General features: G+C 39.9%; 1 protein-coding gene across 1 annotated transcript in view; it reads right to left on the reverse strand.

Annotated features, from left to right (window-relative positions):
• Positions 1–48: 48 nt before the first annotated feature.
• LOC117521597 (protein crumbs homolog 1-like) overlaps positions 49–12,986 on the reverse strand; it is a 33,696-nt gene continuing 20,758 nt past the window's right edge. Inside the window, exons 5-8 of the mRNA XM_034182926.1 lie at positions 7,821–8,718; positions 7,701–7,742; positions 7,497–7,616; positions 49–426 (exon numbers count right to left, since the gene is read on the reverse strand). Of these exons, the coding sequence (XP_034038817.1) occupies positions 174–426; positions 7,497–7,616; positions 7,701–7,742; positions 7,821–8,718 (1,313 nt within the window). The 3' untranslated portion in view covers positions 49–173. The remainder of the gene's footprint in view (positions 427–7,496; positions 7,617–7,700; positions 7,743–7,820; positions 8,719–12,986) is intronic.

Raw genomic sequence — 12,986 nt, forward strand, 5'->3', positions numbered from 1 at the left:
TTTTTGAGGTGGTGGATTTTCGTTTTTATATATATAAAAATTCCTAATCAAATCCCTGTTGGATTAAATAATAAATGGCCTTGATACTACATGATGTCTGTAATGTGCACCCACCCCCCCAACCAAACCATCCAAATGTAGGTGAGTGTGATCTCTTGTAAATCGTCATTGTTCTAATCATTTATGTAGAATCCCCAGTCCACTTCAGGCTCGTCATTGAGACGTATGATGAGGTAGGACAGCAGCTGGAACAGGTTCTGCCACAGGCCCATGAAGAGGTACAAGTAGAAGTCACTGATGTCTATTTGGCAGTGTTCACCAGTGTAGTTCATGTCGCACACACACTCGAAGTTGTTCACGTAATTGATGCAGAAGCCTCCGTTCATACATGGATCTGAGGCACATTCATCCACATCCTTCTCACACCTGGAAAGAAAAGCAGGAAGACAGTAGTGAAGAAAAACAAACCGAAAAAGCCATAAATCTGAGGTGCCGTTTTTCAGAAGGCACACAGGCCACTTAAGCTTAGATTTGATCTGTTTACTTGTATTAAAACCCTGTTCCACTACACCGTGAAGCTGTAAAACATTTGATGCAACACAGAAGAGTTGCGCTATGTTTGTTATTCCCCTGTCACATTAGAGTCCGAATGCTGTACGAATGAATATTTGAACCACATTCAAGAGGTGTCGTGGTGCATTTGAGGATGTGAGAGCAGTTTAGTCGGCCAACTTCCTCTGGCCGCCCCAGCTGTTTTGTACATGTGCAAAACAGTCGGGCGGAACTATATCGAACGGCGGTTGGAGTGCAGTCTGAATATTTGTACGGCATGAAAATGGCATCGAAGCAATCTGATCATGTTCGTGGGGCAGTGTGACATGATCGGCCACTTGCCGAATGTCCTGACTGCCTAAACGCAGCGTGAGTGCAACTGGAATATACTTCCTCTACCCGCAGCCGGACCTCACTCGTATGGCAATGTAAATGCATTCATCATATTCTCACTGCATTCTGACAGCTGTCTGGCTAATCCTAATGTGCTCCATGTACATTTGTACTGTATTTGGAGGATTAATGTGCACGGTGTGTGCACGAATCATTCAGGGTGGGTTGAGGTGCAGTGTGTGGTCGGATGGCTGTCTTCTGCAATCCTTATTCCCTCCCAGATGTGACATGAATTGTTTTTGTTTTTTGTTTTTTTGGCTTGATTCTTCGTAAGTGTGTCGGGACCCCACAGTCACACCCACAGAAGGTCATAACTCCATCAGAGTAGTGGGTGTCTTGGTGTCTTGTCACTCTAGATGTACTTACCATGCAGAAGCAAATTTGTTTGTTTGTGAACAGTCTGGAGCCTACAATTTTTCATATAGTTGAGACATTTTTACTGAAGATTCATAGCCTGATGGGCAAGAAATGATTCAATTTTCAAGGTCAAAGGGCAAAGTCAGGAAAAAATCTTGGAGAATTGGAAAAATCCCTGTCTTTAACATTGAACAAATTTTCAAAAATTCATAACTGTCAAAAAGATCAATATTCTTTCATATTTGAGCGTTATGTGCTATGGTATCCTTTTTTGACTGACACATTTTGATCCAGATCTGATCCAGATTACAGATTTTGTGGCCATTTAAATGTAACATCGAAAACACCATTTGATGTACAGTAATGTTCAGAATAATAGTAGTGCTATGTGACTAAAAAGATTAATCCAGGTTTTGAGTATATTTCTTATTGTTACATGGGAAACAAGGTACCAGTAGATTTAGTAGATTCTCACAAATCCAACAAGACCAAGCATTCATGATATGCACACTCTTAAGGCTATGAAATTGGGCTATTAGTAAAAAAAAAGTAGAAAAGGGGGTGTTCACAATAATAGTAGTGTGGCATTCAGTCAGTGAGTTTGTCAATTTTGTGGAACAAACAGGTGTGAATCAGGTGTCCCCTATTTAAGGATGAAGCCAGCACCTGTTGAACATGCTTTTCTCTTTGAAAGCCTGAGGAAAATGGGACGTTCAAGACATTGTTCAGAAGAACAGCGTAGTTTGATTAAAAAGTTGATTGGAGAGGGGAAAACTTATACGCAGGTGCAAAAAATTATAGGCTGTTCATCTACAATGATCTCCAATGTTTTAAAATGGACAAAAAAACCCAGAGACGCGTGGAAGAAAATGGAAAACAACCATCAAAATGGACAGAAGAATAACCAGAATGGCAAAGGCTCACCCATTGATCAGCTCCAGGATGATCAAAGACAGTCTGGAGTTACCTGTAAGTGCTGTGACAGTTAGAAGATGCCTGTGTGAAGCTAATTTATGTGCCAAGAATCCCATGCGAAGTCCCTCTGTTAAATAAAAGACATGTGCAGAAGAGGTTACAATTTGCCAAAGAACACATCAACTGGCTTAAAGAGAAATGGAGGAATATTTTGTGGACTGATGAGAGTAAAATTGTTCTTTTTGGGTCCAAGGGCTGCAGACAGTTTGTGAGACAACCACCAAACTCTGAATTCAAGCCACAGTTCACAGTGAAGACAGTGAAGCATGGTGGTGCAAGCATCATGATATGGGCATGTTTCTCCTACTATGGTGTTGGACCTATATATCGCATACCAGGTATCATGGATCAGTTTGGATATGTCAGAATACTTGAAGAGGTCATGTTGCCTTATGCTGAAGAGGACATGCCCTTGAAATGGGTGTTTCAACAAGACAATGACCCCAAGCACACTAGTAAACAAGCAAAATCTTGGTTCCAAACCAACAAAATTAATGCCTCGCAGTTGTGAAGAAATCATGAAAAACTGTGGTTATACAGCTACAACCCCTGGCAAAAATTATGGAATCACCGGCCTCGGAGGATGTTCATTCAGTTGTTTAATTTTGTAGAAAAAAAGCAGATCACAGACATGACACAAAAATAAAGTCATTTCAAATGGCAACTTTCTGGCTTTAAGAAACACTATAAGAAATCAGGAAAAAAAAATTGTGGCAGTCAGTAACGGTTACTTTTTTAGACCAAGCAGAGGGAAAAAAATATGGACTCACTCAATTCTGAGGAATAAATTATGGAATCACCCTGTAAATTTTCATCCCCAAAACTAACACCTGCATCAAATCAGATCTGCTCGTTAGTCTGCATCTAAAAAGGAGTGATCACACCTTGGAGAGCTGTTGTACCAAGTGGACTGACATGAATCATGGCTCCAACACGAGAGATGTCAGTTGAAACAAAGGAGAGGATTATCAAACTCTTAAAAGAGGGTAAATCATCACGCAATGTTGCAAAAAATGTTGGTTGTTCACAGTCAGCTGTGTCTAAACTCTGGACCAAATACAAACAACATGGGAAGGTTGTTAAAGGCAAACAACAAATCAAATGAGGAACGAATGGGAGGAAACGAGTCAACGTCTGTGACTGAACTGTAAGAAACCGCCTAAAGGAAATGGGGTTTACATACAGAAAAGCTAAACGAAAGCCATCATTAACACCTAAACAGAAAAAAACAAGGTTACAATGGACTAAGGAAAAGCAATCGTGGACTGTGGATGACTGGATGAAAGTCATATTCAGTGATGAATCTCGAATCTGCATTGGGCAAGGTGATGATGCTGGAACTTTTGTTTGGTGCCGTTCCAATGAGATTTATAAAGATGACTGCCTGAAGAGAACATGTAAATTTCCACAGTCATTGATGATATGGGGCTGCATGTCAGGCAAAGACACTGGGGAGATGGCTGTCATTACATCATCAATAAATGCACAAGTTTACGTTGATATTTTGGACACTTTTCTTATCCCATCAATTGAAAGGATGTTTGGGGATGATGAAACCATTTTTCAAGATGATAATGCATCTTGCCATAGAGCAAAAACTGTGAAAACATTCCTTGCAAAAAGACACATAGGGTCAGTGTCATGGCCTGCAAATAGTCCGGATCTTAATCCAATTGAAAATCTTTGGTGGAAGTTGAAGAAAATGGTCCATGACAAGGCTCCAACCTGCAAAGCTGATCTGGCAACAGCAATAAGAGAAAGTTGGAGCCAGATTGATCAAGAGTACTGTTTGTCACTCATTAAGTCCATGCCTCAGAGACTGCAAGCTGGACCTGCAACAAAATACTAGTGGTGTGTTGGAGTGTTCTTTTGTTTTTCATGATTCCATAATTTTTTCCTCAGAATTGAGTGAGTCCATATTTTTTTCCCTCTGCTTGGTCTAAAAAAGTAACTGTGACTGACTGCCACAATTTTTTTCCTGATTTCTTATAGTGTTTCTTAAAGCCAGGAAGTTGCCATTTGAAATGACTTTAGTTTTGTGTCATGTCTGTGATCTGCTTTTTTCTACAAAATTAAACAACTGAATGAACATCCTCTGAGGCCGGTGATTCCATAATTTTTTCCAGGGGTTGTAAATACGAGTTTAGTGATTCACAGGACTGCTAAAAAAGCAGTTTGAACATAATAGTTTTGAGTTTGTAGCGTCAACAGCAGATGCTACTATTATTGTGAACACCCCCTTTTCTACTTTTTTTTTTTACTAATAGCCCAATTTCATAGCCTTAAGAGTGTGCATATCATGAATGCTTGTTCTTGTTGGATTTGTGAGAATCTACTGAATCTACTGGTACCTTGTTTCCCATGTAACAATAAGAAATATACTCAAAACCTGGATTAATCTTTTTAGTCACATAGCACTACTATTATTCTGAACACTACTCTATATTTTACATTATATCTTAATCAAACGTGTCCGAATCACTCATATTTGAAAGTGAGGTGCAGACTGTTCCTATCACTTGACAAAGTTTGATCCCGAATGTGGATTTTGTGGACATTTGAACTTAATATTGAAAAGCCCATTTGGTGAACATTTTGCATTATATCGCAGTCAAAAGTGCCTCAATAACTCTCATTTGTGACAGTGAGGTGCAAACTGGCACATTCAATGAACAGACTAAGTTTGATCTGCATCTGATCCATATTGCGGATTGAGCTGTTGTGTGGGCTGCCGAAGAGGAGGTACTACTGGCCCACCACCAGAGGGCGCCCTGCCTGTTAGCAGGTTTCAGGCACCAGAGGGCGCAGTGGCCAGGCCAAATCCACCAGGTGCACCGGAGGCTGTCAGCAGCTGTCACTCATCATCACTATCCACAAAAGCCTGGGAGAGACACCATAACTCTGCCGAGTTATCTGCTTACCTTTCAGGTAAACCTACTCAGCTGTTTTGTGCCGTACGCACATTCATTGTAACTGAAGTCTTTGCAGTTGTGACTTATACTTGCAGCTTGTAGCCGAGTTTGTGGAAGTTGGAGGAGTTGGCCTCTCCACTCCTCACTTCTGACTTACTGAGTATAACCATTGACACTGCATGTTCTCCAGTTTTCCTCTGCATTCTGGGAGTATATGGATTATTTCCTCCAGGAGGATTTCTGTGAGTTATTGACTGTTTGCTGGGTGAACACACACCCACCTTAACCTGTGTTTGTTCCTGCCAGCAGTACCGGGTCTGACAGCTGGAGCGGTGGCCACCTGGGGATTCAGGACTTGGCGGCTCTGGTTTGTTGCAGGTCTTCGTTGGCGGTGGAACTTCGTGGGTCCCGGCTCTTCTCTGGATAGGCGTCTCCTACCCTCGGGCCTGCCCACGCAGCACCGTTTTGTAATTGACTGTCTAAAGCATATTTGGGTTTTTGTGCACATTTGCAGAATAAATTATTTATTCGGAAATCCTACTGGCCGTTCATTTACGCCCCCTGGCGTGGGTCCGTGTACTTTCCCAACATGAGCGGATATTTAATTTTAACTTTTTTTAAAACTGATTTTTAACTAAAAATTAGCAATAGAAATGAATCGTATGAATGAAAATAAAACTACTAATAACCATGATTGATTAAAAAAAAAGAAATTTAGCATTAAAAATCAAATTAAATTAGGATAATAAAGTACCATTGCAGGATAGAAGTGCATTAAAGTATCAGTAAAGTATGCAGTAAAAAGTCACATTTTAATATGAAAAGATGTGAAAAGATATGAAAAGATCAGAACATGAAACATTTGTCACATTAAAAGTTGCCCCCTGGACGCCTCGCTGGAGAGGTGTTCCGGCCACGTCCCATTGGGAGGAGGCCCCGGGGAAGACCCAGGACACGCTGGAGGGACTACATCTCTCGGCTGGCTTGGGAACGCCTTGTGGTCTCCCCGGAGGAGCTGGGGGAGGTGTGTGTGGATTGGCAGGTCTGAGCGGCTTTGCCTGAGCTGCTGCCCCCGCGACCCGACTCCAGATAAAGCAGAAGAAAATGGATGGATGGAAGTTTCATGTTAAAATGTCACAATGATATATATATATATATATATATATATATATATATATATATATATATATATATATATATATATATATATATAAACTTCTTTACAAGAAAGCCTTTTTTTTGTTGTTTTTAAATTAATTATTCGTGATTATCTGATGAGACATAATTGGCTGCAATCTATAAATTGAGTGACCATGATGGAAAAGAGCTTCATGAGGGAAGCCTCCAAGACACCTATGATGGCTGTGAGAGAACTATAGGCTTCTGTGGATGTGAGTGGAGAGACTGAGAATGGTGCAACATTTGTCTGTAGCGTCCTCATTCACAGCTTCATATGTGAGAGGGATAGAGAAGGACTGGAAAACGGATCCAGGCTTGGGTTTCTGGTAAACTGCATTTGAATTAGCACTGCATTCTGTATGTTCCTTTTAAAGAAGATCCTCCTCTGTACCACTTCATTGTGAAGCAGTATAATTAGTGATGCAACAGACAAACCTTGAACAGTGCAGCTTCTCCAACCACAACCACAGAAGTCTGTAACTTCTGAAGAAGTTACAGACTTCTGAATGAATTCAAATGAATGTCTTGGTGGCTTCCCTCACTAGTCTCCTTTAAACATGGCCACAAATCTTTTTGAGAACTGCCTACTTGACACAGATCTTCCATACAGTACCGTGCTGTTTGTATTTCTTAATAATTTATGTAAAAAAAAAGTCCAAAACTTATTCAGTGACTTGTAAATGTTCATGTATTCATCCCCTGAGTTGTGTCAAGAAAACCAGCTGGAAAAGTGATGATTTAAGCCCTATATTTAGAATAACGTGCCCCATCCCAATTTTTTGTGGAATGTGTTTCAGGCCTTAATTGCAGGAATGGATGTATATTAAATGAAATGATGTTGACCACACAAAACATGAAATATTTTTGGTTCATACTGTCTGTAATGAAGCAGAAGTCAAAGTAAAAGTAAGGATCACCTCTGGGGGTACACTACCCCCCTTTTTTCTTTTTTTTTTTGCATTTTCCATATTTTTCAACCGTTTCTGATTAGAGGTTGTAAAATATGCTGAAATGATGTGTAGATATCAGTCTGTGAAATGCAGCTGACCCTGTCTGCATGTGTGGGGATCTAAACCAACAATGCTGTGAACTTTGGTGAATGGCATTCACGTAGGACGTCTGGCGTACCACTGTCCTATGAAACCAGGCAGGCAGCTACAGTTGTCCACTTTGGAACAGTTTCCTCCATTGAAGCAGCTGTAGTTCCATTTGGTTCCATAGCATGTAGATGCAGGAAACTGAGGAAGACTTGACAGACAAAAGAACACAATCAAAGTCCAGTTTGGCTTTTGTGTAGAATACTGGCATCCTTTTTATATAAATGCCACTTACGGATTTGTCTCAATGTACCAAGGGATTTCAGGAATTCTCTCACTGTGAAAGACCAGTTTATAAATCAGTATGGGGCTGGTAATACCTCATTTAGGATTATTACAGTCTGTAAAAACTCACTCGCAGTATTTGCCTGTCAGATTCCGAGGGCAGAGACATGTATAGCGTTGGTGACCTTTTAGACAGGTGGCGCTGTTGCTGCAGTTGTTGTTTGCGCACACATCCTCTTCTACCTCGCATCGAGCGCCTGTGTAGCCCAGCTCACACTTGCACATGTATCCCTCAGGTAGGTTGGTGCAGATACCATGGATGCAGGGGTTTGAGGCACAGGTGTCCATTAGGTCTTGGCACAGTCGCCCTGTCCACCTTGAGCGACACGAGCAATGATGAAGATCAAACAGGTCTTCACATGAACCCTGATGTTGACAGGGGTTGGGGTCACACACACTGGCACCCCAGCAGCCGTACCGTGTGGCTGTGTTATTTGTTGTTCTCACAAACTGTTCCTCCTGAGGTCTGGGGAGGTTGAGCTCTGTGTCCAAGTAGAAAGGAATAAGAAGGCCTCCGATCTCTACAGGACCAAGACACCCAGAGAAGTTTACACCCAGGAAGATATCTGCACCTTTCTGAAGAAAGTCTAGCTGCCCAGCACCAAGCTCAGACAAATGCAGCTCCTCTTTGCCTCCATCAACAACTATGATCCAGCTGGAACTCTGGAGTGTCTGGTTCTCCAGTTTTAGAGCCACGTTGTGCCATTGCCCATCACTGACTGGACTCTGGCTTCTAGCTGTCATCTTGGGGGAATCCTTGTTCCCTTCAGGCTGAAGCTGCAGGACCAGACGGTGGTTCTGCAGGGAGATGATGAGACAGTTTGAGCTGCTCTCCACGTGCAATAAGGTGGCCATAGCTTGTCTTGTGCGGAAGCTGAAGATGACACTCCTGAGGCTACGTTTGATTTTCCCCTTGCTCCTGTACTGTAAAACTCCGCTGTCCTCTCGCACTGTCACGTTAGAAAAACCTGGAAAAGAGAAATGGCAGAGAATGTTTACAGAGGAAAATCTAAACTCCCAGAATTAAAATGATATATACGTGGGCTGTCCGTAAAGTATCGGTCCTTATTTTTTTAAAAAACTATATGGATTTCATTCATATGTTTTTACGTCAGGTAAGTTTGAACCCTCGTGCGCATGCGTGAGTTTTTCCAGGCCTGTCGGTGACGTCAGTCGCCTGTGAGCACGCCTTGGGAAGGAGTGGTCCCGCCTCCTCGTCGGAATTTCATTGTCTGGAAATGGCGGAATGAAAAGGACTTTTGTTCCATCAGATTTTTTCAGCTGTTAGAAACTGGCACCTGGAAACCTGGAATCTGATGGAACAAAAGTCCTTTTCATTCCGCCATTTCCAGACAATGAAATTCTGACGAGGGGGCGGGACGACTCCTTCCCAAGGCGTGCTCACAAGGCGAATGACGTCACCGACAGGCGTGGAAAAACTCACGCATGCGCAGGAGGGTTCAAACTTGCCTGATGTAAAAACATATGAATGAAATCCATATAGTTTAAAAAAAAAATAAAAAGGACCGTTACTTTACGGACAGGCCACGTAACTGTACTCTATTTCCTTGAATCGAAAGACAATGAGAGGGGGGCTGTGTGTGTAAAGTATTATTTTTATTCTGTATGACAATACTATTACTTAATCATGACCTTTATCAGTGTATACAGGTGCTGGTCATATAATTAGAATATCATGAAAAAGTTGATTTACAGTGGCTTGCAGAAGTATTCACCTCCTTGGTATTTCACACATTTTAATTTGTTTATGACATTTCAACTACAAAAAGTAAACCAGGCTTCTCAATATAAACATTTCTAAAATTATCTTCCTTAAACTCAAGCTGAAAGTAAATCTCTACAACCTGACATAAATTAATTAAAAATATAAAAGCCAAGATGATGGGTTGCATAACTAATTGGCCCCTTTGGTGTAATACCTGTAAATAATCAGTTTAATTGCCAGTTTTCTTCAGACAAGTCAGGGGATGGATACATGAACGTTTCCAAGTCACTGAATATGTCTTAAACTTTATTTACATCAGTCATGAAGAAATACAAACAGTATGGCACTCTATGGTAAATCTGTGTGGAGTAGACAGTTCTCAAAAACGGAGTGTGCAAGAAGGAGAAGAGTGAGGAAAGCCACCAAGACATCTAGACAACGCAGAAGAAGTTATCAGCTTCTGTAGCTGTGATTGGAGAAATTGTGCACAGTGCAAGTTTTGGATTTTATATCCCCAGTTATATAGCTTCATGATGAAGTGGAGCAGAGGAGGATTTTCTTAAAAAGAAGACCTGAAAGTTCACCTATAATTTGCCAGAAGGTACATCTGAGATGCAAGCCTGGATTTGATGTTTTAGTGAAAGAAGACCCTCCTCTATACCACTTCATCATGAAGCTGTATAACTGGAGATGCAAAACGCAGAATTTGCACTATGCACAATTTCTCCAATCACAGCCACAGAAGCCTAAAACTTTTTTTCTGGGTTGTCTAGGTGTCTTGGTGGCTTTCCTCACTCTTCTCTTGATTACTTATGCAACCCATCATCTTGGCTTTTATATTTCTTATTAATTTATATCAAGTTGTAGAAATTTTAGTTTGAGTCTAAGTGAGATAATTTTAGAACTTTCTATATTAAGAAGCCTGATTTACTTTTTGTATCTGAAATGCCATAAACAAATTAAAATGCATGAAATACCAAGGGGCTGAATACTTTTGCAATCCACTGTATTTCAGTAATTCCATTGAAAAAATGAAACTTGTATATTATATTCATTCATTACACACAGACTGATATATTTCAAATGCTTATTTCTATTAATTTTAATTATAACTGACAACTAATGAAAATCCCAAATTCAGTATCTCAGAAAATTAGAATATTACTTAAGACCAATACAAAAATGGGATATTCAACAAGTCAGATAATTTAAAAGATTGTGCTTTATAGTAAAACCACCAGATTTTGCACAGAGGTTGTTTGTTATATGATCATTAAAAAAAAATTAGACAAGTTCATTTTTAAATCAACATTATTGCGATTGGAATGGATTCAACGTGAAAGAAAAGTACAAAGGACACTTATTTCATTTGTGTCTGTACATTTATTAATATAGAATATTTTGAAGATATTCAAGAATGATGATTGGTGATTATCTTGGATTTTGCTATTAATTATTCTGAGGGAAGAAACTGAGCAGAGTGTAAGTAGATAATATGCTTTTACCATAAAAAACACGTTTCACATATCTGCCTCTATATGTCACACAGAGACAAATGAAGTGTCATTTTCTGTTTGTTTTTTTTACACATTAAATTCACTCCAACCACAATTATGTTGATTTAAAAAAAAAAAAAGAGCTTGGAAATATCTTTATTATACATCAAGCAATTTCTGGAAAATTTGATTTTACCATAAAACACAATCTAAATGATATTTTACAAATCCCGCTATTTGATCCAATCACGAGCCATACTGGTAGCAGAAATATGTGTTTTTGGTCTGTTTTTTGTCTGATCTTGACACTGACCTTTGACCAACCTTTTCCCAAAGTTAGTCATCTGGAGACTCCAACTGAAATAATATTCTCACCAATTTTAGCTAAAGTCCATCCAGTCATTTTACCGTTTTTGTTGACATAGACACACTAAAGCAGTTACAATACCATTTGGACTTTGTGCTGGGTGAAAATACAGCTTTCGTCCTGGTTATAACTCTTCCCACCAAATGCAACCAGATTATGGAAAATAATTCCCATCTGCAACATCAGTTATCCTGAGACATCTTCAGGAAGAAATGTCACTAATAACTGTGTGCATGCAGTGGTCGAGTTAATCTGACCAGGGATTACCATGTCTTAGATGAATCCTCTGCAGGATTCCTGCTGCAGCTCCACACTGCATCACCCACAGTGTCCCTTCAGGGGATCTGTTTACAGTGTGCCAATTTTGATCCAATGTGCTGACATTGCTGTTTTAAGTATCACTTTTGTTTCTGCTCCCATTTTTCATGAGCTGAACTCAAAGATCTAAAACATTTTGTATATACACAAAACATCTATTTCTATCAAATATTTTTCACAAATCAGTCCACATTTGTGTTCGTGAGCACTTCTCCTTATAATAATCCATCCAACCTTACAGGTGTGGCATATCAAGATGCTGATCAGCAGTGGTGGGCACAGATAACCAAAAAATTAACTTCAATAACAGATAATCAGATAACTGAAAAGTTATCTTTGATAAAGATAAACCACCCAAAAATGTATCGGAAGTTACATATAACCGATAAATTCCAGTATTGTCTCTGGTACATTTGCAACTACTAACAAGCTAAATTTGAGTTTTAACACCACGATCACTTTTGGAAGCATTAAAAGCGACAAAAGACCCAAACAATGAGCCAGTACTTCTATGTTTGAACATGCTGCCCCCTCCTGGAAGCTACACGGCTACAGCACAGAAGCACCCTGAGAGCAGCCACAAAGCCAGTTCTCTACCCAATCACAATGCTCCGGTCAGGTGGAGGTTTTGAAAAATAAAGGCATGCTGACTTGTGGTTTTGTGTGAATACTGATAGAATAACTTCATTAATGTCAATTGTGTCATTTGTACAAAGTTACAATATAACATAGATGTTGGGGAAGTGTAATGACACGGACCCACAACAGGGGGCGCAAATGAACGGTCAATGGGTAGTCAATCAATCAATCAATCAATCAACTTTTTTCTTGTATAGCGCCAAATCACAACAAACAGTTGCCCCAAGGCGCTCCACATTGCAAGGCAAGGCCATACAATAATTATGAAACACAGTCTACGTCTAAAGCAACATAACCAAGGGATGGTCCAGGGTCACCCGATCCAGCCCTAACTATAAGCCTTAGCGAAAAGGAAAGTTTTAAGCCTAATCTTAAAAGTAGAGAGGGTATCTGTATCATGTATACAGGAGTAACTGTCTGCTTAAGCATGTAAACTGCAAATGTAGTCACAGTTACAGAAGAAAAAGATTTAGGCTATTTTGTTTTCCAATAAGTTATCATTCTCCAAGCACATAAGTAATGCAGCTGTAAAAGCTAATCGAGTTTTTGGTTTTATCAAAAGGTCATTCAATTACATTATCAAGGAATATTTCCTACTGTTGTACAAGAATTATGTTAAAACTAGTTTGGAATATTGTGTGCAAATGTGGTCACTCGTTTTACAGAGGAACAAAGATATGTTAGAAAAAC

Source organism: Thalassophryne amazonica, chromosome 12 (assembly GCF_902500255.1).
Source record: "Thalassophryne amazonica chromosome 12, fThaAma1.1, whole genome shotgun sequence".
Lineage (NCBI taxonomy): Eukaryota > Metazoa > Chordata > Actinopteri > Batrachoidiformes > Batrachoididae > Thalassophryne > Thalassophryne amazonica.